This window comes from Gadus chalcogrammus, chromosome 1, assembly GCF_026213295.1.
Source record: "Gadus chalcogrammus isolate NIFS_2021 chromosome 1, NIFS_Gcha_1.0, whole genome shotgun sequence".
NCBI lineage: Eukaryota > Metazoa > Chordata > Actinopteri > Gadiformes > Gadidae > Gadus > Gadus chalcogrammus.
The window spans coordinates 9,937,343-9,963,006 of NC_079412.1; the positions used below are offsets into that span (position 1 = coordinate 9,937,343).

General features: G+C 46.2%; 2 protein-coding genes across 2 annotated transcripts in view; one reads left to right on the forward strand and one right to left on the reverse strand.

The window, feature by feature from the left end:
* rapgef3 (Rap guanine nucleotide exchange factor (GEF) 3) overlaps positions 1 to 25,470 on the forward strand; it is a 25,506-nt gene extending 36 nt beyond the window's left edge. Inside the window, exons 1-27 of the mRNA XM_056587935.1 lie at positions 1 to 1,482; positions 4,463 to 4,507; positions 9,595 to 9,701; positions 9,810 to 9,931; positions 11,182 to 11,422; positions 11,956 to 12,040; positions 12,476 to 12,536; positions 13,180 to 13,256; positions 13,364 to 13,510; positions 13,890 to 13,999; positions 14,704 to 14,792; positions 14,947 to 15,025; positions 15,687 to 15,837; positions 16,022 to 16,104; positions 16,212 to 16,242; positions 16,445 to 16,526; positions 16,795 to 16,932; positions 17,662 to 17,759; positions 18,712 to 18,837; positions 19,197 to 19,378; positions 20,299 to 20,389; positions 20,851 to 20,901; positions 21,213 to 21,300; positions 21,738 to 21,802; positions 21,925 to 21,979; positions 22,093 to 22,164; positions 22,345 to 25,470. The exon at positions 1 to 1,482 is cut by the window's left edge and continues 36 nt beyond it. Coding sequence (XP_056443910.1) covers positions 1,396 to 1,482; positions 4,463 to 4,507; positions 9,595 to 9,701; positions 9,810 to 9,931; positions 11,182 to 11,422; positions 11,956 to 12,040; positions 12,476 to 12,536; positions 13,180 to 13,256; positions 13,364 to 13,510; positions 13,890 to 13,999; positions 14,704 to 14,792; positions 14,947 to 15,025; positions 15,687 to 15,837; positions 16,022 to 16,104; positions 16,212 to 16,242; positions 16,445 to 16,526; positions 16,795 to 16,932; positions 17,662 to 17,759; positions 18,712 to 18,837; positions 19,197 to 19,378; positions 20,299 to 20,389; positions 20,851 to 20,901; positions 21,213 to 21,300; positions 21,738 to 21,802; positions 21,925 to 21,979; positions 22,093 to 22,164; positions 22,345 to 22,460 — 2,679 coding nt within the window. The 5' untranslated portion in view covers positions 1 to 1,395 and the 3' untranslated portion in view covers positions 22,461 to 25,470. The remainder of the gene's footprint in view (positions 1,483 to 4,462; positions 4,508 to 9,594; positions 9,702 to 9,809; positions 9,932 to 11,181; positions 11,423 to 11,955; positions 12,041 to 12,475; positions 12,537 to 13,179; positions 13,257 to 13,363; positions 13,511 to 13,889; positions 14,000 to 14,703; positions 14,793 to 14,946; positions 15,026 to 15,686; positions 15,838 to 16,021; positions 16,105 to 16,211; positions 16,243 to 16,444; positions 16,527 to 16,794; positions 16,933 to 17,661; positions 17,760 to 18,711; positions 18,838 to 19,196; positions 19,379 to 20,298; positions 20,390 to 20,850; positions 20,902 to 21,212; positions 21,301 to 21,737; positions 21,803 to 21,924; positions 21,980 to 22,092; positions 22,165 to 22,344) is intronic.
* Positions 25,470 to 25,664, reverse strand: part of itga5 (integrin, alpha 5 (fibronectin receptor, alpha polypeptide)) — a 35,978-nt gene continuing 35,783 nt past the window's right edge. Inside the window, exon 30 of the mRNA XM_056587924.1 lies at positions 25,470 to 25,613. Within this exon, the coding sequence (XP_056443899.1) occupies positions 25,530 to 25,613 (84 nt within the window). The 3' untranslated portion in view covers positions 25,470 to 25,529. The remainder of the gene's footprint in view (positions 25,614 to 25,664) is intronic.

Below are 25,664 nucleotides of genomic sequence, written 5' to 3' on the forward strand. Positions count from 1 at the left end.
TGCACATTAACATCTGTATTCTAGCCTTATCTTCATAATTTTTGGGAAACTTACAATGTAATCCAGCTGAACAGTCACATTTGATCAGTAGTTTGATTCAGTTATTTCCCCTAACAATATTGATATTACAGAGAGCAGGATTTAAAAGTGTTTGTGAGCACTGGGACTTTCAAACCCGGTGAGACACAATCCCCCTTCATAAAAAAGTAGATTTATCTCGATAAAGAGTAGCCAAGGGTATATTTTCATTGACTAGGGCCTCCTGTACATTGGCAGCCCTCCAATCACACCAATATCCTCAACCCATCGTCAACGCCAAGAGTAAACAGCCATGCACTCGAAGAGTGGTCGTGTGTTAACTAGTCTCGGCCCATGCACAGTGCAAGCTCAGCGTCGCCCCAGCCATCGCAAGCCCAAAGGTCTGCCCTTGAAACTCTTTATCTCAAGCCCACATACAGCAGTGGGCCATAAATCTAGCCCATCTGATAAGTAGTCCTACTGGCATGTTGTGTGGCGTGCATGGCCCACAGCGCAAACAGCAGCAGCAGCAGCAGCCTGAAATGCTGTTGCGAACCACCTGTACAGCACTCTAGGCAGTGCATGTGAAGAAGTAGGCCTTTAGTCTCTTACTGTACAAGGAACAAAAGGAAACAAGCACAAAGCCTAGCATATATAATATACTTACTGGCTATATTGTTATTTATTTTTAAATTAAATTGAGCTACTTAAATATCTCCTCTGCTTATATATAGACTATACTTATAGTCTAGATATAAGCTTCTTAGATATCCGACGATTCCTAAATTCAAAGTAATTGTTAGCCTACACAAAATACGACCACAGACGATCGCAGACGGTTTGATTAAACGAAATGAATGAACAACAGACTGGAGAGGCTAAACTGAACGGAGCGCTTTAATCTCTGATGAGGCGCTGTGAAGCGCACTGACCCCGCAGCCCGCGGGCAGCAAAGTGCGCCTGTGCTGCAGGCGGAGGGGCGGCTGTGCTGCGGGCGCTGGGGGCGGCTGAAGACACAACTTGCGCGTTTCCTACAAAAACGTGTCGTCATGCTTGTTTGGATACAGACGAAGAAGCAGCAGACTTCTCCAGTGCCTGGAATTTTTGTGAACATAATTTCTTGGCAGATGACGTCTATAGCTTTTGGAATCCTGTTGCTGTTCTTTGCTTTATAAGTCGAATTAAAAAAACATATATGGACTCCTGAATGGATCTGACAACTAACTGTTGCGCCTACTACTGCTACTACCACCACTTGTACGCTGTTAATGCACAAGTGTGATATCTAGCATACCTCAAAGTATGTCTCGAGTGGATCGACCGTTCTGCGGAGTCGCTGTCTGTCGCTGTGGTTGGTTTTCTTATTAAGAGAAGACCATGCATCTCTTCCGGAGTTACAACTATCAAGTGTTCCCGGACCGAGGCGCCCTGAAGCAGCGGGCGACCATACGAGGCATCAGCTGGGTAGGCTATTCCAGACAACGATCTAATAGGACAATGACCTCTTTAGTGCCATTAGGAGGTAGTTGCTTTTAGTGGACGATTAGTTGTTGACATAATGCAGATGTGAAGAGCAGATTGTTACCCGTGATGTGCTTTGAAGTAGTAATCTTATTAGGCTACTGTTAGAATAAGAAGTATAGAAGGCTGGTATTGCTGTCATGTTATTGTCGTTAGAAGGTTGTTATTGTTATTATAGGGGAATTATGAAATCAGACTCACCGTGAGTACAATAGTTCAATTATACCTTATTAAAGTATCATCAACCCAATAGCAAGAATTCTTCGTTGGTAGTATGATGCTGGTTTTGATTTATGGCATAATCCTATAGTGCCTTAGTCTAGGGCTATGCTATCTTAGACGGTAGTGGTTGGCAGTGATGGCAGAGTCTCTTTGCTGGCGCTGTGTCTCCTACTGGTGTTAGCTGCTGGTGTACATACTGGTGTACATACTGGTGTTCATACTGGTGTTCATACTGGTGTACATACTGGTGTACATACTGGTGTTCATACTGGTGTACACTGGCCGAGTCTGCTACGCTGCATGAGGACTACAGGTTTGTCAAATTAAGATCAGTAAGTAACATGTTAAATAACATCCTATTCTTTACCTACATCAAGCAACATCTTAAGGATTATTAGAAGTATTAATAAGTTATAAGTATTGACGGTATTTTTTTTGATACAGAAGTGGAAAGAAGAGGAAGAAATGGGACAAAGACATCATGTTTGATTCCTTATTAAAAATGCGGTTATTAATAGTGCATTGTTTATTGTTCACCTCCATCCACCCCTTTTCACACTCCTTCACGGCCGTCGTTGAGGAGCGCCAGGGTGTGCTGAAGAATGCACAAGAGGAAGTTCATGTAGCTGGAGCCGTCAGGTCACAGGAAGGGCCAGAATAGGGCTCTACATTTACTGGACTTTGACTATTATGAGACATTACTTCAAAGGTCAATTATCTCACCAAACATCTCCGCTGTGACTACATTTTTTGCAAAAGGTTAAACATGTTGCTTTTGGGAAATCTAGAATCTCTATTAGAATGACATTAGGTTTAATAATGGCACACGTCACTCAATTTTGCCATTAAATGTTGCATATATGCCCCAACAGATACATTGTTTGGTACGTGTCACCAAGATGCTCCAGCTTCTTGGCTGCAGTCTATTTATTTGAAGAGAAGAGGATATCAAAACTCACATTTCCCTTTTTCAGGGTTCTCCTCTCTGTGTGACTCGTGACTCATTTTGTCATGTCAGATAGGATCTAATAAATATATACAAAGCCAGAAACAACTGACGCGAATGCTTGAGTGACTTGAGGTGGACGGCAATGTAAGGACGGCAATACACACACAGTGCCATCCTACTGACCTCTGGGACATTTCTCCATTAACATTCTGGCACAATACCACAGGCAGCGGCATTCACAGCATTGTTTGAGAAATTATGTGCAGACGGTATGCGCAAAATGCGACTCTCTCGGTTGAAGCATTTCTTGCACTCCACCATCTATGTTTCGTCATTTTGTCATTCATCGGCGTGCGCAACGCACCCTGAGAGAGAGTCCATTAGCAGGAACTCCTCACTGCTAAACACCCAGCCGCCCAGCGCCTCCCAGGAAGCAGGGAGAGTCATTAAGGGATGCTGGCTGCTGCTGTGGTTGCGGTTGCACACCGGCGCAGAGGTGCTAAGGACCAAGAGCAGTGTGTGCAGAGCAGCATGCCTCGCATCCCAAAAGCTCCTCTGTCGACCCACATTGCTGTTTACGTTTTGTTTGAGTTTTTCCTCTCGCGTTCCCGGGCGCGTGTATTTAATAGAAATGTGTTGTATTCTCTCAGACTCCAGAGCCCTTTCAGGTAAAAGCTGTATGCATTATGTGGTGACCCTTTGAGGTTCAAGCCATTCTCCTCTCAACGTTTTTAAAGAAGCTGTTTCGAACCAAAAGGCAGTGCACCACTCTCTCACCTTGTGACGAGGCTGGCTGGCCACCAGGCTGACTCACTGCCATTATGAAAGTGGATTTACAGCTATGGCCTTGGGGGAACAATTTGAAAGAACTGGACAGTGAAATGGTGAGGAATAGCAGCAGATCAGCAGATCTCGCACGGTGTGTAAACAGGTAGACGGGCTGTCATAAACCGCTCCTCTAACAAGTCACATGTGCAGTCTCACACAGTGTCAAAGTGAAACGATGTTGTCTAAAGCTCACAATAATTGCTTTGATCCTAAAATGTACCCCTGAACCAAAACTTAGGAGCAACAGGCTAAAGCACAGGTCTCCCCCATAGCCCTGTATAATAAACATCATCATATTAAGCATATTTCTAAGTGAACTCAGCTGGAATGGTTCCCAAATTTTGATAGGCAGCACAGTAGTTGCCAGGGGTCATAAACATGGACATAATAAAATTTGAGGCAGGGAATCACTTCATAAAGAGGAAGTTCAGCTTAGACCAAAGTGCATGCATGACAGATCGTAGGTTAAATTATATCTATTTTTTGTTTAGTTTTATTAATTCTGTGATCTGATCTGGTCCAAGCTGTTCTTTTAAGACTAAGTGACACTCGGAGGTCTGACAACGTTGTTAATCCTTGGAAGTTAACGCTCACTTTGCGTTCTCCCTTCAGCAAGATGAGAAGGGAATTGTCAAATGAAAGCAATTCCTTTCATCAAGAAAATGTGTGGCGTGGGTGCGGTGTATGTGTGTTTGCTGATGTTCATGACCCATCCAAAATTCTCTTTGTTGTCTTTAAATACACAGAATCATCAAGCATATTTTATTCATTTGTATTTTGATTTGAATAACACACATAAGCCATTGCAACCCAACATACTTGAGGTACCTTGCATTTTATGGTCTGCATCAAAACTGGAAGCAGTGCAAAATGTATGATAATTTTATGATTCTAATTACCCCTCTCTCTCCCTCTTTTTCTCAGACCCCACTACCAGAAAGTCTGGATTCCAAGGACCCAATGAAACAGGTGTGTTTGGCAGAAGCAACAACAATTAACAGATTGATGGACCCGTCAACGGGTTCATCAGTCTCCACCTTCCCATCGCTCACCACTTAGCCAATGTTCTGTTAAGTCTGCATCTGCTTCTGCTGAACACAGTGTCAGCCATTGTTGGATCGAAAGGGATTCATCAACATATACTAATTCAAACTGTATACAGCTTATCGAGACGTACAGAAGGAAAAATGTTAGACCACATGGTCACTTACTTCTTCTTAACTGTCTCATTATTGTCTATCTTACAATCCACACAACCTTTAACATTATTGGTCTTATTGGGACTTAAACCCCTGACCCTGGTATTATTAAAATCATGCTTGTTAATATCAAAATCACATCTCATCTATATTTCGCTGCTTATTAACTCTTTGTTGCCACAGTGTCCTGCATGTTAGCTCATCAGCAATCTGGCTATTGGCTGATCATTGACGACAGTTGTAAACCCCGTTCTGCACGGACTCTGTGGTCATGTCCAGGTTCCTCAGTGCCCGCTGCTCAGAGTTGCTGTGCTTGCATCCTCCCAAATTGCTGAACTTGTTCTTTTTGTTGTTGCTCCGCTCCTATCTTCCATTACCGCCCATGCGAGTGCTAACTACTTACCATGCACTCCTAGCGTGGCAGTGAGGAACAAGGACTCAGAAGAGCATGCCAGGGTACATATCCCTCATTTACCCTCAGTCAATCTGCTCAGGCCCTCAACTAGACAGCTTTCAGTCTATCAAAGGATCTTCCACCAGCTCAGATAAAAGGGGAGAAATTAACCCCCTTTCTGAGGACAGACGCTGTGTATTTCTATGCATCAGGCCTCCTGGTAGTTCACCCTGAAATAAGTTCTTCATTATTCCCCTCAAACAAACAACCGAAGCTGCATTAGCCCCAAAGCCATGTGTGTTTTTCCAGGACTTGTAAACATCAAGCCGGGGACTATCTTAGAGGAATCTCCGGTCACGGAGTTAGTGATTTCCTCTCAGAAGAGGTTGTCTGAATGCTGGCTGTGGTCCTACCAGGAGAAACACGACCGCAGGACAGAGAGTAGAGCTCTGTTGGACGCTCTACCTTATAACATGCATTCTTATGAAATGGTCTACAATTAGATTGATGGACTGGATTACATTGTATACAAGAGATTTTCACTTTCCGTCCATCAAGTTAACATTGCACATGAAAGGGCACCACTGACGTAGTGTTGCTAGTTTAGCCACGGTAAATGAGTGGGGTTGGACCTCTATTGTGAATGGAAAGGGTGTTATATTTCATTGTCAAGACAATGAAATACAGTTTCCAAATACAGTTCCCAGCTAGTGTTTGTAGACCTTTAACGTATTTACTCTATGCTCTCCTCTCAGCCGGCCCTTCCTCGTGGTTACCCCTATAGGATGACCTTCTACGAAGCCCACCCTAGATGGCTTTGAGGGAATGCTGTAGTGCTTTGGTGACTGTAGTACTGAAGAACGTGCAAAAACCCAGGCAGCTTGTAGTATGTGGCTTAGTGGCAGACAGACGCTCACTGAAGGGGATATGACAGGTAGGCAGGGGGGGGGGGGGTTTTCCACCCGGCGTGTCGCTTGTAGAGGAGGAAGCGACGGGGGTTAGAGAAAGTTTCGGCCACAGCGGAAACATGCGTCTCGTTGGAACTCTCAGCCCACCTTCTACGACGGCGACACACCGTTCAGTCACCGCGACCCCACGCCGCCCCGCTCCTCCAGGCACTTCAAATCAGGTCAAACACAGACCGCACCTGGGAGTCCCTGTTCCACTCAATGACTGCTAGGTACTGCATCCAGTGCAGTAATACAGGGTCACCACAGGTTTAGGTTTCGCATGGCATGGTGGTACCGCTTGTTAGACACACAGTACACAGTTTAAGGTAAGGCCTGGCTTAGTCCAGGCTTAACACTTGAGGTGAGTGAATGGATTACGAGTTTGAGCATAACGGGTATATCCACCAGACTCTCACCTTTGGTGAAGGTCTTTGAGGCTGAGTGGGGACAAGTTGGACCCGTGGTTCATTTAAGCAACATAAGGCGGTGACCTGCATGCGATGCAGCCTCTTAAAGGGCCGGAACCAGGCAGGTGTAGACAATTCAAGGCCAATGTACTCCAGGGAACCGCTTACGTAATTCTAGTGTCGTGTTGTGGACGTTTTTATTGGTGTGATGGCCTCCAGGTCTGTGAGGTTAACCGCTGCTTACGCAAGCTAGAGACGCTGTCACTGTGATGAAGGGAACGGCCTCCTAGAATCCATTCCTCTGGATCTTGAAGTTGACGAGCATGAGAACGTGACTAGGGGTCTCCTAAGGGTGGAGGCAGGGGCCGCCGCTGGTGACCTGCTGTCTGCTCCGTCTCCTGGGAAAGGGATATGTGGGGGTGAAGGGGGGGCGGGGTAGACTCTAGGGAGCCCGTTAGGGCGGCACAATGTCAGCTCTGGGAATTGGCCAGCCCAATATTTGTGGCAATGTTTCTGTTTGTGTGTGTGTGTGTGTGTGTGTGTGTGTGTGTGTGTGTGTGTGTGTGTGTGTGTGTGTGTGTGTGTGTGTGTGTGTGTGTGTGTGTGTGTGTGTATGTTTGTCACATTGTGTGTGTCGCATTGTGTGTGTCGTATTGTGTGTGTGTGTGTTGCATTGTGTGTGTCACATTGTGTGTCGCAGTGTGTGTGTCGCAGTGTGTGTGTGTGTTTGTGTGAGTGTGTGTGTGTGTGTGTGTGTGTTACATTGGGCATTTTGTTGTGTGCGTGTGTAGGTATCGCTGAGTGTGTGTGTGATAATGTAGTGTGTGTATATGTGCCTGTGTGTGTGAGTATGCGTGTGTGTGTGTGTGTGCGTGTATATGTCTCGGTGTGTGTGCATGTATGTGAGACGATATGGGTGTGCGTGTATGTGTGTGTGTGTGTGTGTGTGTGTGTGTGTGTGTGTGTGTGTGTGTGTGTGTGTGTGTGTGTGTGTGTGTGTGTGTGTGTGTGTGTGTGTGTGTGTGTGTGTGTTGGTGCCATTGCCTGTAGATGGTTTCATTGTGTAGGTATTTGGTTTCGGTGGATTCCGACTCAGAGTTCTTGTGGGTATCCCCTGTGGATGCCGGCCTTTGTGTATTCCAGTCCCCTGTTCCAGGTGCATTCAGAGGGCGCTAATGCAGTGTACGATGACTCTTACAGTACATGGGAGGCTCTGTGAGAACAAGCTTTATCCGGCAGACAGGGGGTCAGAGGCCTACGGTCATTTCTCCACTCTACACATTGGTTAACGGGGGCCAGAGAGGCGGGCGGGGGGGGGGGGGGTCCCAGGAAACATGACAGCAGAGAGAGGCAGACTGATGTGCCGGCTGCGGTCGGTCCCAGCCGTTGGCGGGAACACTGGAAGTGGTCAGCTGTCCGGGGCTCTCTACGCAGGCTCCGCCCATAGCCCAAACCTTGGACAAACAGCGGAGCCTCTGGGAGAACAAACAGACGGCCGTCTGAGTCACTCGTGGAGTCCAGACCACGAGGACAGAGGAAGGAGAACAGGGGCAGAGGAGGAGGAGAGAAATGTTGGGGTTTTCTCTTTGAGCCGCAGGGCGCTGTCACTGAGACGTACACGTCTCTGTTGTGGCACAGTACGGTCAAATGAATATTGTATTAATGCTAACAAAGTAAGTTGAAAAGCTTAGAACCGACGCTTTTCAGCATCTAACAAATTATTCATTCAGTTTTAAAACCTTACACTGGATGGTACAATCTAGATGCAGCAGTAATATTTTGGCATGTTTGGTCAGCATTATCCGAGAACTTGGGGATCTTCCACACTATTTTCAGATCATTTTAGGTCTAGAGGACGGGCTGCCATGTAATCCTTTTGGGGCAATAGTGTACGGTTGTTTTTGTCACCGTTCGGCTCAGATTATATTCTATCATTATGAAAAGGATCCATACAGAGAAATGCAACTTTTTTGTTTACCTTTCACTTGATGTGGTCAGTTTGATTTTGTGTCTTATCAAGTTTTTGCTGGAGGAGAAGTCTCACGAGAGTTGGGTTCAGCAGGAAGAGAGCGTTGGAGACGGGAGTGAGAGCTGAAGAAAGTGCTTGTTGTGTTAGGCTGTTATCTAAGAGATTGGATCAAGGAGGATTGAGATGTTAACGACCAAGGGAAATTTCCGGCAACAGCGAGATTTCGGAGCAAGATTTCCGGTTGACAGGCGTTAGTGGAGGATTACATTGCAGCCAGTTTTCTCGGATAATGCAATAATCAATAACGGTCCAATTTCATAAATAAAAATATCCATTAGACGCTTAGAACTAAATGGATCAGAACATATGTTTAAAGTCCCTTCATGGCCACTGTAATGACATTAACGGAGAACGTGCCTTCTGTGTCGGCCAGTGGATGTACTGTGGAGTCCCAGAGCTCAGGTGTGGGAGAGTATAAACCAGCCATTACTTTTCTGGCTTTTGTTTGATTAATTCTCACCATTCTGCCTCCTACACTCCTACACAAATGACAGTCGGGCACCCACACAGTTCTCGGCTCACAACCGTGGACATGTTTCACCTCACAAGCTTCCCATGAGCACGCTTGCTCTCTCAGTTTCTCTCTCCCTCTGTCTCTCCCCCTCTCTCTCCCTCTCTCTCTCTCATTCTCCACCTCTCCCCCTCTCTTTCCCCCTCTCTTTGAATTTCAATCACTCCGATGCGGAAGCACTGATGAACACTTTGCTCTCTAATTTACTTTCCTAGCCTCTGTTTTCCACCGACAAACTGTAGAAGCGGGTTGTTTGTGTGAAGCTTACCATCTGCATATATTCTCATTATAGCTCTTGTTGCCAGCTCTCGCTGTTGTCCATGAATCTCCTTGTTTTTCATCTCACCTTATCTCACTATCTCTCCCTCTCTCCCCTTCCCTCTCCCTCTCTCCCCCCTCTTTCTTTTGCTCTCTCTCTCTCTCTCTCTCTCTCTCTCTCTCTCTCTCTCTCTCTCTCTCTCTCTCTCTCTCTCTCTCTCTCTCTCTCTCTGTCAAACTCATACATAATGTTAAGCTCCTGATGATCTTCATGGATGGGCTTCTATTTTCTCCTCCTCCTGATGTAGTTTGTATCAGATCGCATCCTGAAGGCGGCGAGGGTGGTGTACAACAGCTTGATAGAACGCAACCCCGCCCTGATCCGCGACAGAAAGCACCACCTAAAGACGTACAGGTATTTTCCTACTGGTGTCCTCTTCCTCTTGAAAATGTAATGGTATCTCTCGCTACGATACTAGCTTCATAATAAAACTCTACCTGTTTCCTCATCTCACGTCTGTAGACAGTGCTGCTCAGGTAAGGAGCTCGTCGATTGGCTGTTGAAGCTCAACGAGGGCGGCCAATCCAGGAGCCAAGCGGTCGGCATGTGGCAGGTGTTGGTGGACGAAGGCATTCTTGTTCATGGTGAGGGAAAACGGAAGTGCTTTGTGATTAACAATGGTTACAAACCTGCTCAGTCAAAACAGGTGCATCGAAATCAACCACTACCATTTTTTATTATTATTTTAAAGCCATTGCCTATTGTATTTGGACAGTCTGTGAAGTTGTCCGGTTTATGTCAGTTGTGTGTATAATCTAACTCAGACCTCAGTAAACACAGGGGTTTTCAAGATTGGAAAAAACCTTCATAACACAACAGAACAGCTATGATGACAGCAGTCTGCTGGATAAAATTCGGTCTCGATTGCTTAGGGCTGTCCGTGTGATGCACTGGTACTTCAGTTTGAATTTCTATGGCTTGAATTATCTTGTCCGTATGTTGACCACTTGAATATGAGTATTTCAAAAATCTGCAACTTGATTTTTTGCATCTGAATTAGTGCACGTTGAATTATTTTTTCTAAATCATGTTGATGAAATGGTTCAGGTTGAAATGCCATATTTGAGTTTCAAAGAGGTGAATTCAAAATGAATAAATTCAGATTACTTTAACATTGCAATGTTATGAATTCAATATTGATATACAAAATGCAATAGCTTTTAAAATTCAGAACATTATGGTGATTTTTTTCAATAGGAGCCAGAAAAAATCCTACTTGTGAAGGCTTACACAATATTAATTTTATTTTATTACTTTTGATGTTGTGCTTGTTTGTATGGATTTTGAGAATAGGGAATGTCTCAACCGCCCCCCCCCCCTTCCCCCACCAGTATTTTACATGAATGTGCAATTAGCCTGAATAGCGATGATCTGAGTGCCATGACATGTTTGACAATGTTTCCTCACTCACCACAGTATTCAGACTCCACTCGTGGTTTTGTGATGAGGCCGTTTTCATCCAGCATAAAATGGAGAGTAAAACACACCACTGCAAACCCCACTGCAATCAGGACAGAAATACTTCACCAGAGGACGAAATGACTCTGGTGAAGCACGAAAATGACCCAGAATGGTGGCACATTTATCATAGATTTGAATTATGATAATCTACTTTGCGATCAAGCTAGGGGCTATGTGGTCGGCCCGATTTGGACACTTCAAAATAGCCACTTGACTTTTGGGATCCTCTCTCAGTATCTTAGTTTTAGTATTTATATTTTCGAGTTTTGTACTGATAACCGTCGAGTTTCGACGGTTATCAGTACATTTTCCACCCTCAACGGTCCTAGATGCCTCCTTCAGAATATCTTCTGCAATTTGTGCCAATGTCTAGTGAAACAAGAGCTGAACTACCACGACAAGGACACCCAGTTCTACCGCTTCCTGGAGTCCGAGTTCAGCCAGGACCCCTTGAGGTCCACGGAGAAGGACCTGGAGAAAGACTCGGAGGGGGACTTGGAGAGGGACTCCGAGAGGGACTCTGGGAGGGACTCAGAGGACGAGCTCCAGGAGGGCCTCTCGCTGCTGTCCCAGATGGGCCCTGATGCTCTTCTCACCATGATCTTACGCAAACAGTCAGTATTCTCTCCAGTGTCATCACTACACGATAGCTGGTGTGAAACTATGTCCTGGATGTTATGTGAGAGATTAAAAACAGTAGGCCTACTAACAAATCCTATGAATAAAATGCGTGTGTGTTGGTGTACACTTTATGGGATTGCGCTAATTACATTACCGGGAATATCAAGTTGGTGATTATGAAGGTTCACTGAGCATGTCATCGATTATTTTAGAATTTGAAACAACGCAAGCCTTAGAAGCGATCTCAGGCTCATTTCATGTCTCAACACAGGATATCCTATATGTTTCTTTAGCATCTGTATCTGTCGATCTGTCCCATGCGGACTGATAACATGTGTGTGTGTGTGTGTGTGTGTGTGTGTGTGTGTGTGTGTGTGTGTGTGTGTGTGTGTGTGTGTGTGTGTGTGTGTGTGTGTGTGTGTGTGTGTGTGTGTGTGTGTGTGTCTGTGTCCCTGTGTGTGTGTCCCTGTGTGTGTGTGTGTGTGTGTGTGTGTGTGTGTGTGTGTGTATATGTGTGTGTCTCCAGCCCCAGCCAGAGGAGTGCGGAGGACCTTGAGGTTATCTATGAGGAGCTGCTGCACGTCAAGGCTGTAGCCCACCTCTCCACCTCAGTCAGTACACACACACACACACACGATTTATACTTACACACGCAGTTTGAATAACCCTGGTCCACATATCCGTCCCATTTATATGTGTTGTTGAATAATTGTTTTAATATACTGTATACTACACGTGAACACTCCGAAAATAAACAAAATAACCCTTTTTCCCGGGATTTATTTGTTTTTATTAGCGGTTTATTTGCTGTTATTAGTGTGACGAGACGATCGTCACGCGATATCCCCAGTTTGAGATCTCAATCATGGGATATTGCCCAATATCCCGATAGCGAATCAATCTAATCGCGCCATCTTAGGAGGTTCACGTGTAGCATATACTAATGATCAATAGTAACGATTGAAGTCATGGCCTGGTGGTTGCCTGTCCAGTGTGCTGCAGGACCTTCCTCAGTGTGCTCACCTTCTGCAACGTTGTGCTTGTAGGTGCGCAAGGAGCTAGCGGCCGTGTTGGTGTTCGAGACGCACGGCAAGGCGGGAACAGTGTGTGAGTGGGACAGCCTCGCCGACACTGGAATGTACTGGGAGATAACCTTCATTTGAGCACACACACACACACACACACACACACACACACACACACACACACACACACACACACACACATACAACTTTACACACATGCACAAACACACACAATGTTGTCTCTCATTCTCACATAATGAATACATGAATGCACAGGCACAAACACACACACACACACACACACACATACATGCACACACCCACACGCACACACATATATTCACTTTACTCATAAACAAACATACACACACACACCAATCCCATGCATGAACACATGGTCTACAGTTAAACACACAGTACCAACACCAACATGTTTAGTTTGTCTTTTAACCTTGTCCTGAACGCCACTCGTCGTACCATGAGAACTCTGTCAACCAATGTCATCGGTTAAACATGCTGCTCTCATCACTGTATCACTAATATTTACCCAAGGTCCATCCAGAATCTTTGTTGTCCCCTCCATTTCCTCCTTCACAATGAAAGTGGAGAATCCTATGATTTATGTTCAGTTTATTTATTTTAGTTTTTAATGAAGAGGTAGAGGTGGACGTGGGTGTAAATGACCTGCATGACGGCGCCAATTCAAAGCTTTATTTGTGTTGCAGTGTTTAGCCAGGGGGACAAAGGCACTTCCTGGTACATCATCTGGAAGGGCTCCGTGAACGTGATCACGCACGGGAAGGTAAGCTGCTCGTGCGTCTTCGCCCCTTTGACCTCGGAAAGGGCTGCGTGTGGGAGTGCACGTGTCTGTTCCCGACCCGCTGACCGACGCCACCGAGCCGTCCGTAGGGTCTGGTGGCGAAGCTGCGCGAGGGGGAGGACTTCGGCCAGCTGGCGCTGCTGAACGACGCGCCGCGGGCCGCCACCATCATCCTGAGGGAGGACAACTGCCACTTCCTGAGGGTCGACAAGCAGGACTACATCAGGATCCTCAAGGTAGCCCAGCGCCTCATCCAAGCTCCTCCCCAGGGCTCACCACGCACTCGCACCTGTGTGCAAAGAGCACATCCAGAAGTAGCATGGCTCTAATAAGTGTATGGATAACTAGCATGCTTTCAAGTCACACATGTACAAGTTAGCATGTGTAAAAGCATCTCATGTATGTATCATATCATCACATGTGTGTGTTTGATGATGTGTGGTAGCCTATGAGCAAGTAGCGCTTGTGTTCACCTGTCTGTCAGACAGCAGGTGTGCAACGATTGTCCGTGTGCATTCGCATTTCCAAGCTGCCACATGTTGGCGGCTGGACAGATCTCCTGGGCGTGGTCGCGGCGGGGCTGCTCACCGGGGCTGTGTGTTTATTGGGTCTCAGGACGTGGAGGCGAACACGGTACGCCTGGAGGAGCACGGCCACACCGTGCTGGTCCTGGAGAAGAGCACCACCGACTCCACCGATCAGGGCGGGGCAGGAGGCAGCAGCAAGTAGGCATAGAGGCGGGGTCCACCGGGTAGAGCCCGCCCCTAGACCCCTCTATCTCCCATATCTTCCTGTCCTACTCACTCTACATGAATAGGATAAAACCTTTGGAAGTAAATCTTTAAATCAGTAAAGAAGTGAGCAGAAAGGCCTCCCAGCCCGGCACACCCATCCAGCTGTGGCTCCAAGCACGGTCCACAACTGTGGCAACACCCTTTACTTACGGGCTGTCCAACCATCACAGTTTTCACAGGCTCAGACACGCTAAAAGGAGCTACTTCACTTTGCCGAGGCTGTTGGTGAATTTAATAACGCAGTGTTCTTATGTTAATATTTGTCTATGTGGCCGGCAACGGACTTCAAACCCTCTGTTTGCAGAGAGTTTTCATCACACCCTCGAGTGTGTTTTTCCTTTTATCCCCCCCCCCCCCTCAGTGAGATTTAATAATGCAGTGTTGACTCCTCTTTGGTGATGTGCTGGCATTGTTTGGTCCCCTGACACACTCCTCCATGAGACCTCCATGATACTCCCACCCACCCACACACTCTCTCTCTCAGTTCTCTCTTCTTACACACTTCCCCATGATACGACTCACGCCCTCTCTCGGTTCTCCCTCCTGATTCCTCTCTTGTTCTCTGCCATCAGTTTTATCTACTCTAGTTCAGCGATCAACTCCACTCCGTTTTTTCCCGTCCCCTGAATCCAAAGGTACACCGTTATGTCGGGAACGCCAGAGAAGATTCTGGAACACCTGCTGGAGAAGGTGAAGCTGGACACTAACGGAAATGACACCATAGGTGGGGGTCCCGGTTCATCTCCTAGTCTAGGGCGCTCTCTGCATTATGCAGACCAAAGTCCCTATGCCTAGAATGCTGCTGCACAGCCAGTTTGTCAAACTGCATTGTCATGTACAATCTAAATATGTGCTGAGCTTTGTGTGTTCCTCCACAGATTCCTGCGTGGGGGACTTCTTACTCACCCACAAAATCTTCATGGCCTCCAGCCAGCTGTGTCCAGCTCTGCAGCACCAATATCCACTGATGTTTACTGTGAGGTGGCGGGCGGGACTGTAACAACAGCCGGCGCTGGCGTCTGCACATGCCATCGACATGACAATGTCAACAGCTTGCATTCAACACATTCTGTGTGGCACGCGAACCTCGTTGGCACGCGAACCGCGTCGGTTGATTTAGATAGCGGAGTTGATTGTCACAGAAGAGTCGTTGCAGGAACAGGTTCCGCTCATATCACTAATTATACGTTTGCTCCCTTTATGTACCAGGGCACTTGAAGAAGAATAAACTAGTAAAAATAAGTCTACTACCCGTGCCCTGGTATATAAAACAAACAAACCTGTAATTTTGTGTTTTTCCTGCTATGGCGCCTCTGTGAAAAGGACCTATTTAATGACACCACCAACAAGGTTGTGTGATTGCAGACCAATTAACATGGTCCCCAATCAAGTGATTGTGGACCAATTAGCGTGCACCAGACGAAATGGCTAGGACAATTAGCTGGCGGGAGATTGGTCAAGTATGCAACAAAACAAACAAAATCCATAAAAAAAGTAATTGCGCATGTTTTTACTCAAAACACGCACACACATAGGCCTCGACGGGTCTATGTAGAGGACGGCCCAGAGTATTGTATGTGACCAACGCTCGCTGCCGGGACCTTAACCCATGGCGCACCTACCACGCCCAACCGCCCAAGGGCTCGGAGCTGGAGAAGGCAGACTACTCGCTGGCGGCCAGGCAGAAGGTGGTGAAGCTGCTGGGCCAGTGGGTGCTGCTCTACGGCCGGCTGCTCAAGGACGACCCCGTCGCGCTGGACTTCCTGGAGGTGAGGCCCCCCCCCTGCGCTAGGATAGAAACACACACCGGCTTCACCGAGCGGGTCAGACGCACCCGATGGGTCAGTGGCCTGAGCAGGACCAAGAGAGGGTGATGGGGGAGAGGGGGGGGGGGGCAGATGCTGTGGGCTGATGACGTTGTGTTACTCATGGGGTTCTGTTGGACCCCAACAGAGGCTGAAGAAGGAGGTGGCAGCGGATAGCCGGCTGTCCACCATGCCGAAGGATCAGCTAAGAGAAAGGAGGAGGACTCGACTGTAGGTTGATATGATCTATTAATGATCGATTATATAGGATCTATTTCATTCTTCTTCTTATTACCTGATGATTACCAGATTTTTTTACTGGGTTGGTATCTCCACAGATCCGAGAATGGAAATCATTCCCTTAGCAGGGTAAGTTGGCTGACTCTTTCACTGAACTCTATTTCTAAGAATGCGATCATGACTACCGGGTAGACTCACAACTAGTACGACCAGAAGAACAGCTTCGGCACACACCTTTCAGTTGTTGTCGTTGGAGATTAATCTTAATGTCATGTTATTGGCACCTGTCATTTGAATGTCACCCACGTGCTCCATTGTTCCCTCCCTGCAGCAGCACAGCCAGCAATTTGATTGGTTCTGCAACTGCGAGGAACCAGTGGGGAGGTTACAGCCAATCAGAGGCCAGGATAAAGGTCAGTTACGTTGGAGCGTAAATATGGGCATCTCAAACCAAATGTGTGTGATTATAATTACAGGGAAGCAAAACAGTAAGATGATGTAATTCCATTTTGCAAATGTCATATTTCTATGCCATCCTCATATTTCACCTAACATAACTACCTTTCGATCACAGTTCACATCATTTAAAATGGAACTGTTTAAAAGGAGCCATTTACGGCAAATTATCATGCCTTCCTCTATTGATTATGTCACGTGTTTCTGTTGTCTGTTTTACTCTAGTGTTGTATGAGATTTCTAGGCCAGACAACATCCCCATCACTCTGATGCTCCCAGTGAACACATCCGTACAGGAGGTGCTGTCGGCAGTGGTGAAGCCCGGGGCGGACTACGTCCTGGTCAAAATGAACTCCATGGGAGGTGGGGTCCATGACGCAGCATAGAAACACCTAGCACAGCATGGCACAGCATGGAACACTTACGTATTCAGATTCTGCTCATATCATAACCGAGCAATACATTGCTTTGCATAGCATAGCACAACGCAACATGATATAACATTACTAACATATCATAAAATAACAGCACAACAAAATAGAACAGTGTGACATAATCAAGCCTTAACATAACCTAGCTATTACTGCTTCAGTGAGACACAGAGGAACCCCAACATACATGCTATGTTACTGACATTAGGTAGGATTTGTCGATTAGTAATACTTACACACTAATTTTCATAAGTAACATACATGTACAAACAAAGGCCTTTACAATAAAGTATCAGAACCTCAACCAAATGTGTGTATCCAATCCAGGCATAACTCAACCAAACTAAATGGTTGAGTTATGCCTGAAATAATATGCTATAAACTCTATCTCTATGCTACCAAAATTTGGTTGAATTACTGGCACCTGCCAGTAATGTATTAATGTTGACCCGATATCCTTTGGCATTTCCAGCAAACTACTAGGGTGCAGTATTTTCAACTATTCACACTATGTTTTCTTGATGTCTCTTAAACCAGCCTAGCATAACAAACCTTAGTGCAAGGTTTCATCCAAAGCAAATCACAAGAGCTATTGTGAGGTCTGATGAACTGTATATGAACTGAAGAATAAGCCTATTCTCTGGGTTCCCCTCCGCTGCAGACAGGGCCCAGCTGAAGCTGGACTCCAGCGCCGTGTCCGCTGGCCTGGGGCTCAACGAGAGGCTCTTCATGTGCACCTCCAGCCAGGTGGAACGGCTGGTGAGTCTACTGTTTACATTCCGCCACGGGCTAGAGATGGCATCTAGCGCATGAGTGCCTCCCAGTGGACCACACCCACACCCCCAACCTGTCACTGTTGCTGTCACAGTCTGGCGAGTACCGAAACTAAAAGTATTTATTTGACACTCAATAACCTCGAAGTGCGTGAGGTCGGTTCATCAGTGGTGTCGTGGGTCTATGAGTGGATGGTGTTTAAGTGAGGGGTGTGTTGTGGGTGCATAAAGCAAGAACAACCATGTTGCCCAGCATGAGTCCACCTGGGTGCCCCCAGAGAGAAGGACAGCACTCATGCACATGTACTTTAGCGACCCCAATCAACTGTGCCTGCAACAGAAAAACAGGAAGGGGTGAGGTCGTCCCAACACAAATAGCATTTCACCAGGTCAATGCACTCTATGGTGCGGACCTGAGGGAAGAATGATCGCTGCATGCTAAATAGTGGTCGAAGGCTTGTAGGTCCTTGAGTCTTTCCAAGCCCATCTCTAGCTCTCACTCTCACTCTCTATCCCCTTCTCTCTCTTTTTCTTCCTCTCTCGGTTTCTCCTTTTCTCTCTCTAACCCCCCTCTCACACACTACCCTCACTCTCATCCTCCGTAATGAAACACTCTCCTTCAATCTCTCTCTCTCTCTCTCTCTTCTCTCTCTCTCTCTCTCTCTCTCTCTCTCTCTCTCTCTCTCTCTCTCTCTCTCTCTCTCTCTCTTCTCTCTCTCTCTCTCTCTCTCTCTCTCTCTCTCTCTCTTCTCTCTCTCTCTCTCTCTCTTCTCTCTCTCTCTCTCTTCTCTCTCTCTCTCTCTCCTCTTTCTCTCTCTCTCTCTCTCCTCTCTCTCTCTCTCTCTCTCTCTCTCTCTCTCTCCTCTCTCTCTCTCTCTCTCTCTCTCTCTCTCTCTCTCTCTCTCTCTCTCTCTCTCTCTCTGTGTCCCTCCACCCAGAGGCCCCTAAAGGAGCAGCAGGGGCCCGAGCAGGGGACGGCAGACGCACTGGAGCAGATGTGCTCCAAAGACGTGGCCAGCCAGCTGACACAGTACGACTGGGAGCTCTTCACTGCCATGCATGAGGTACGCTCGTCCAAACAACGCATTCCTGTTCCCTAGCCAGCCCTGTGTGTCGTCATGCTTCGCCATGGCGACCTTGATCGCCTTCACATAGCATGGGCTAATACGTGCTGGAAGTCGCTAAATGCTAAATCCAAAAACCCCACTCAGCGCAGACAGATCCAAATAGTCAGGAGTGACGTCACGTCGATGATGAGGAGGAGGAAGCAAGTGCTTGCTCAGTGCCAACAAGGAAACAGGCGTTTGCTTGTGATTGACATTCTCAAAGGCAGCCGATACCTCAGTTCCAGTATCTAACCAGATAGAAATCTCTTCTGGCGTGTCTTCCCGCGTGCTTCACACACGTCTCCACACGTCTTCAGGTGGAGCTCATCTACTACATCTTCGGCCGCAGCAAGTTCCCCGGCGCCACCACGGCCAACCTGCAGCGCTTCGTGCGGCGCTTCAACGAGGTGCAGTACTGGGTGGTGACCGAGGTGTGCCTCTGCCAGGACCTGATGAAGAGAGCCGCGCTGCTCAAGAAGTTCGTCAAGATCGCCTCTGTGTAAGGCGTCGCTTTGGTTTCGGTTTAGAATAAAGGCTGACCCGTGAGTTCAGGGCCGGCCTGCGGGGGGCACTAACCCTAACCCTTGATAAACCGTCTCTTAAGGCTGCTGTAGGTGAGATTACAGAGAGAGAGCAAAATAGAACAAGAATTGTCAATCCAAAAAAATATATATATATATATATATATTGTATATAAAATGGCTCATACAGAGGAAGGACCAGTCGACTAGAGCATTTCACTCACTAACAGCTGTAGGGTTACATTCAAATAATGGCTCTTAAAGGCACCCAGTACAACTTTCGAGGCTTAAAAATAAACATTCAATTTCTAGTCTTTTTTACACGTAGTAAGTTTCAATAACTCCATACCATTACATACCGACATTCAAGCAGCAAAGATGAGACGTCGTTGTGTGGTGAGAACTGATAGAAAATCGATAACAACAACAATGCCGCCATTTTCTTTATTTTTTGTAACCTACAATAAATAAAGCAGGCTTCCAGTCAATGGAAAAATGGCTTCTCCCCACCGGCGATTGTTGTTGTTTACGATTTTCTATCAGTTCTCACCACACAGCGACGTCTCATCTTTGCTCCTTGAATGTCGATATGTAATGGTATGGAGTTATTGAAACTTACTACGTGTAAAAAAGACTAGAAATTGAATGTTTATTTTTCATTGAATGTTTACATAAAGTTGCACTGGGTGCCTTTAAATCCTACCTACGGTACCTTTAATCAGTTGATTAGCTGAACTTGATTTGAATTCAGAATCTGAAATGCGGTTATCAGTATGTAAACACCTCCCTGGGCAGTAATGTGATCATTCAGCCCGATTGCCCTGGTGGTGTTCATGTCAACACTCTCTGAGGGGGCTTGGAGTGTTGTCCTTCCTGAGCCCGGTGCTTTGCTCCACAGGCTGAAGGAGCAGAGGAATCTCAACTCCTTCTTCGCCGTGATGTTTGGACTGAGCAACAGCGCAGTGCAGCGACTGTACAAGACCTGGGAGGTTAGTGGACGGGGGGGTCCTGGGGGGGCAGGTGTGTGTGTGTTATGGTGGGGGGGGAGGCTGCAGGTCACCTGACAAGTGACCATAAAACGAATTAAAGGCCTCCTTGAGCAGGACACCCAGACCACTAGCTGTGTGTGTGTGTGTGTGTGTGTGTGTGTGTGTGTGTGTGTGTGTGTGTGTGTGTGTGTGTGTGTGTGTGTGTGTGTGTGTGTGTGTGTGTGTGTGTGTGTGTGTGTGTGTGTGTGTGTGTGTGTGTGTGCGTGTGTGTGTGTGGAGGGGAAGGTGAAAACCGTCATCAGCGAGGGTTTGGTGAGTGGGTTAGGTAAAGGGTGAACAAGGGTTCGGTGAGTGGGTTAGGTTTACAGTTAACAAAAAAGCAATTCATACGCAGTCAGGTATTCTGCTGCAATCTGGCTACTTTCACAATGACACTTCTTTGTGTCTGTGTGTGTTTGCAGAGAATACCAAGCAAAACCAAAAGGATCTACTGTGCTTATGAGAGGTTGATGGTAAGTCTCACACAACCTAATGCAATAGAACATCATAATGATATGTATGCTATAACTATTTAGTATATGCTACACGTGAACCTCGTAAGATGGCGCAATTTGATTGGTTCGCTATCTGGGGATATTTGGCAATATCCCGTGATTGAGATCTCAAACTCAGAGATAATGTTTTCATCGCGTGACGGTCGTCTCGTCACGCTAATAAAAACAAATAAAAACAAATCCATTTGTTGTGTTCCCGTGCAGCATACACACTGTAGTCTGTACTATCTTCGGCGAATAATTGCTAAATATCTTTGTGCTTCATGCAGGATCCGTCGCGGAACCACAGAGCCTACAGACTAGCGGTGGCTAAACTCAGCCCTCCTTACATCCCCTTCATGCCCCTGCTGCTCAAAGGTAACGGGTGCCTAGGTGATCGATACTACACACAGAGCTGCCAGCTCACCTCCTGAACGCTTCATCCATGAGCAGTAGCAAATGAATAGCTGTGCTCCACATCGACCTCTTTGATTGTTTATGTATGCCGTAGCTGAAACGGTCCAATACCATTAAAGTACACCTTTACTGAAAAGGTTATCGCTAGGTCGAGGATTGATCGATATGTGCCCTTTAAAGAAATGTCTTGTCATCTGAAAGAATAACTGATTGATACGATTATTTATAGACATCATGATAATGTCAAACACACACATTGGACGCACATTAAAAAGTGCATGAGACATCCAACAATAGGTCAACATGTTACAATACGTTTCAAAGCCTGTTGTGTTGACGAGTAAAGATAAACCGTTGAAGTTAGAGGTTAAAGGTGCATTTGTTCCGTCTGTGACCAGACATGACATTCATCCACGAGGGAAACAAGAACTACAAGGACAAATTAGTCAACTTTGAGAAGATGGTGAGTCAAACCAAACTTTTTGTTCATCACAAATGCGGCAGTTGCACCAAATTAATTAACTTTAATGTGAAGGCTCTCGTCTCATTTGCATCGGACATAAAATGCATTTCTATTTTCTGCAGCGGTTGATCGCTAGGACACTGAAGATAGTGCAGGGATGCAGGAGTCAGCCGTACGGTAAGCTGCTCAGCTTGTTGACGCCATGCGGCCCTCACACTATCATGTGAGGTTAACAATGAGTAGACTGATAAACATGATCTACTCTGTACTCCTCTCTCTCTCTCCTGCAGTGCATTCATCCCCAACCAGGGGGCTGGCCGACCGCATGCTGCTGGAGGCCCCTTCCATCCGCATCTCGACGTGTAAGATACCACTCATAATGGTCCCACGTCTCCTATAGGGTGGACATTTACAAACAGTATAGAGCTTATTAGCGTTAAGGAGAAACTCCTTGTTCAGAGGTCAGCTAGAACGATGTTATTTAATTTAATCCTCATACCAAAATGTATGCAATGTTATATTTTCTTCTTCTTTGGTTTTAGATTCTGACTCTCTGCCTTGCCGGAGTCCCAGCAACATCCGGCTGTACGTCCAGAATCTGAGCGTGATCGACAACCAGTGCAGACTCACAGAGCTCTCCAGGACTTTGGAGTGCTAGGGCCCGGACCAACGCAGACTCACAGAGCTCTCGAAGGACTTTGGAGCGCTAGGACCCAGACAAGCGCACAAAGAACTTATAAATGCACACAGAGCACCTAACGCCACGCACCGCATCTCAGACTGAAGGCCGTCCCCCGATGAACTGATGCTTTTCGTTTTGGATTACACTTATGCAAGTGAGGGAAACCGAACGTTGGTTTTCATCAGAGAATGAAGCGCACTACTTGTGTCACACCAGTGACCTCTAGTGCCTTGCCAATGAACTACAGATACATGTGTGCGCTGCCTATAGTACATAAGCCTAAGTCTGGTGCCTACAAGGACATTTGTGTAGCACTCACTGAATACCTGCTTTTGGATAAGGTTACAATGTTGATTTTAGAGCCAATGTATATATGGGTCAGAGGTGATTGGCTGATGAAGTATATTTTCACATGAAGGAGAAAAAGCACTGAATCAGCACAGAATCATGTCATGTAACACTTGTTTTATGTACAGTTTTTGTATTTCATAAATTATTTTTGGAGTTTAATGAACACAAATCGCAGTGTGTAAAAAGGGAAATACTTTATTTAAAATACAAACTTTGAACAAAAACAAAATCCCTAAAAACAAAAATTCTCCCCAATATGGGGTGAGAAGAATTCACAACAAACAATTTATCATTTGAATTTAAAAATAATCTTCTTGTCAGAAATATATACAACTTATTTTAGAGTCCAAGAAATGGGGTTGTTTATAAAAGTCCTGACCCTCCTCCGACTAGAACCGTGGATGAAAGATTGCATCATCATAAATAACAGGTCGGAAAATGATGTTACAGATTGAATCAATTACCAAATTAATCTAAAAGACAGTCTTCTGAAACTTTGAAACACATTTGTTGTTTTTTACTTGACATAAGGCTGCGCTAAAGACAGAACAGCTATGTGACACATATGGTTAGTAAAAGGTGGTGCTTAAACAGGTGATACAACTGCATGCCACATTCAAATGTGACACCACAAAATTTTCTTGAGCAGCGAACGCGGCGTGTTTCTAGGGAGGGGCTCAAGAGAATGTGCTTCACACACACGGCAGGTTTGTGGTACAAGAATCTGATAGCAAAAGTGGTCCAAGATGTATGCACTGAGGAAAAAAAAACACCACAGTAGAAAACCATGGAAAAACTACCTCTTCACTGCTGCCATTAGTGAGAATATGATGGCCTGTGAGGGAAACATAAGGCTTCAAGGACTCTTAGATCAGATAGCGAAGCAAACACAGAAATACGCTGAAAACAATAAGAACGCATGAAACCGATCATAATAGTAGATTACAAATATTGCACTTCCAAACAACATGTTGTTTTCCCAGTGCCCTTTTTCCGATGTCATTGGGTGTCAACAGAATACGCCCCTCATTTTGATGGCAGCCATTGATTGTGATGGGATTAAATCCCCATGAAGATGGAAAGTCTTTGCAGTTCCACATTGTGTTCCAACGATTACACCATGGTCAGAAAAAAATAACGACATAATTACGACATCAGAGCAAAGGGAAAACAGTTTTCAACCGATTCATACAGAAAACAGACATTCATAAATACACACACCATACTTATGTGACCGCATACATTACGCATTTCCTACGAGCACACATCCTCACAAAGGTCATTAACTATCTACATTTAAGGCACCTGTGAAACCCTATGCAAATACTCCACACACAACCTGTTCAATGTTCGTTCCCTGGGTGGATCCGCAGCCCTCTGTGGCAGTGCGGTGTGACCTCACTACCCTCCTTGCTAGCACACATCCTCATACACACGCGAGCCCTTTAATCAAAGAGGCCCTTAAAGCCTACAGAATGGCCTGCGGGGAGCTGATACCTCTGCAGCATGGAGCGGGGAGGACCCCCACCACCGCCTGCACCCCCAGAACACATTTCCTCCACCTGCCCTCAGGCTCCAACAGGATGATTGTCGCTTCTGCTCTTCAAGACATCGTTATGTAACAGTGGCTTTACAAGAGGTTCTTCCTCCTGATCTTTCTGCCTTTTTTATGACCTCATGAGAATACAGCAGCCCCGGTTCTGAGGGGAAAGGCGACAGCACCCCGCCCGCTGTTGACAGAAGGACGGGGGCCTGGCTCCCCGGCAGGTCGTGGGTTCCAGTCCCCTTCCCAGGTGAGAGAACAGGATGTGGACGAGGCTGCAGCAGGGTTCACACCCGAGGAGTGGAGGAGGCCGGAGCGTGTTCATACTCGGGACCGCGGCAACGAACAACCACCAGTAGGAGACCAAGGCTGACCTCCGAGGACGGTCTTCACACAGTCTTTGGTGTTTTTATCAGTAGATTCTTCCGTTGAGTGCAAAAAAAACAAAAAAAACAAACAAACAAAAATAAAAAATGTAACTACACTGAAGTATACACCATCCTCAGGCAGGTTGAAATGAGGTTCATCAACGAACGCTTTGGTCAATTGTGGTGTTATATTATGTTTAGTAATAACGTTCTATTCTACACTTACTGTCTTTGGTTCAGCGTGTACCTTTCCAGATGAATACCATGGATTCCTATTTAAAAAACTACAAGGATTTTCAGAAAGGTGGACAGGGAGTTTGGGATGAGTCAGCATTGGGCTGCGGTCCTTCAGAAGTACATGCAGTCTTTTTAGCACCAATAATAAAGTGTTCAAACAAAATGTATTATGTGGAGGCGTGTAAAAAAAACTAAAATCCTCAGGAACCTTTCATTCCATAGTGTAGGACAAAATATCTGGTGGTTCAGTCCAACCTTGAGCCTGAAGCCAGTTTCTACCGAGCAGGAGAAATAGTCTTGATCTGTCAGTTCAAAACACTGCAGAAAAGAAAGTGTAAAAAAAAAAAAAAAGCAAAGACATTCATTTGGTTTGGAGATCATTTTGGTTTGTGTCGTCTCATCTTCTAGTGCAGCACAGTGGAGTTCCAGTGGTCGTTTCTCCTCCTAACTCTCTTCACACTGCAAAGTCTGATCGTCTCTCCTTCTGTTCCTCCATTGCAATCATATGGCTCGATCCTGCTTGTCTGCGGTGGGCTCCGGGCCCTCCTAGGCCTCGGACGCAGCCTGGGGCTTGAGTTGGGCCTTCTCCATGGCCGTGCCGTACGGGAGAGACCTCTTGAAGAATCCCAGCTGCAGGTGCGAGGAAAGAATCAGCTTGAATCAGCACACACACACACACGA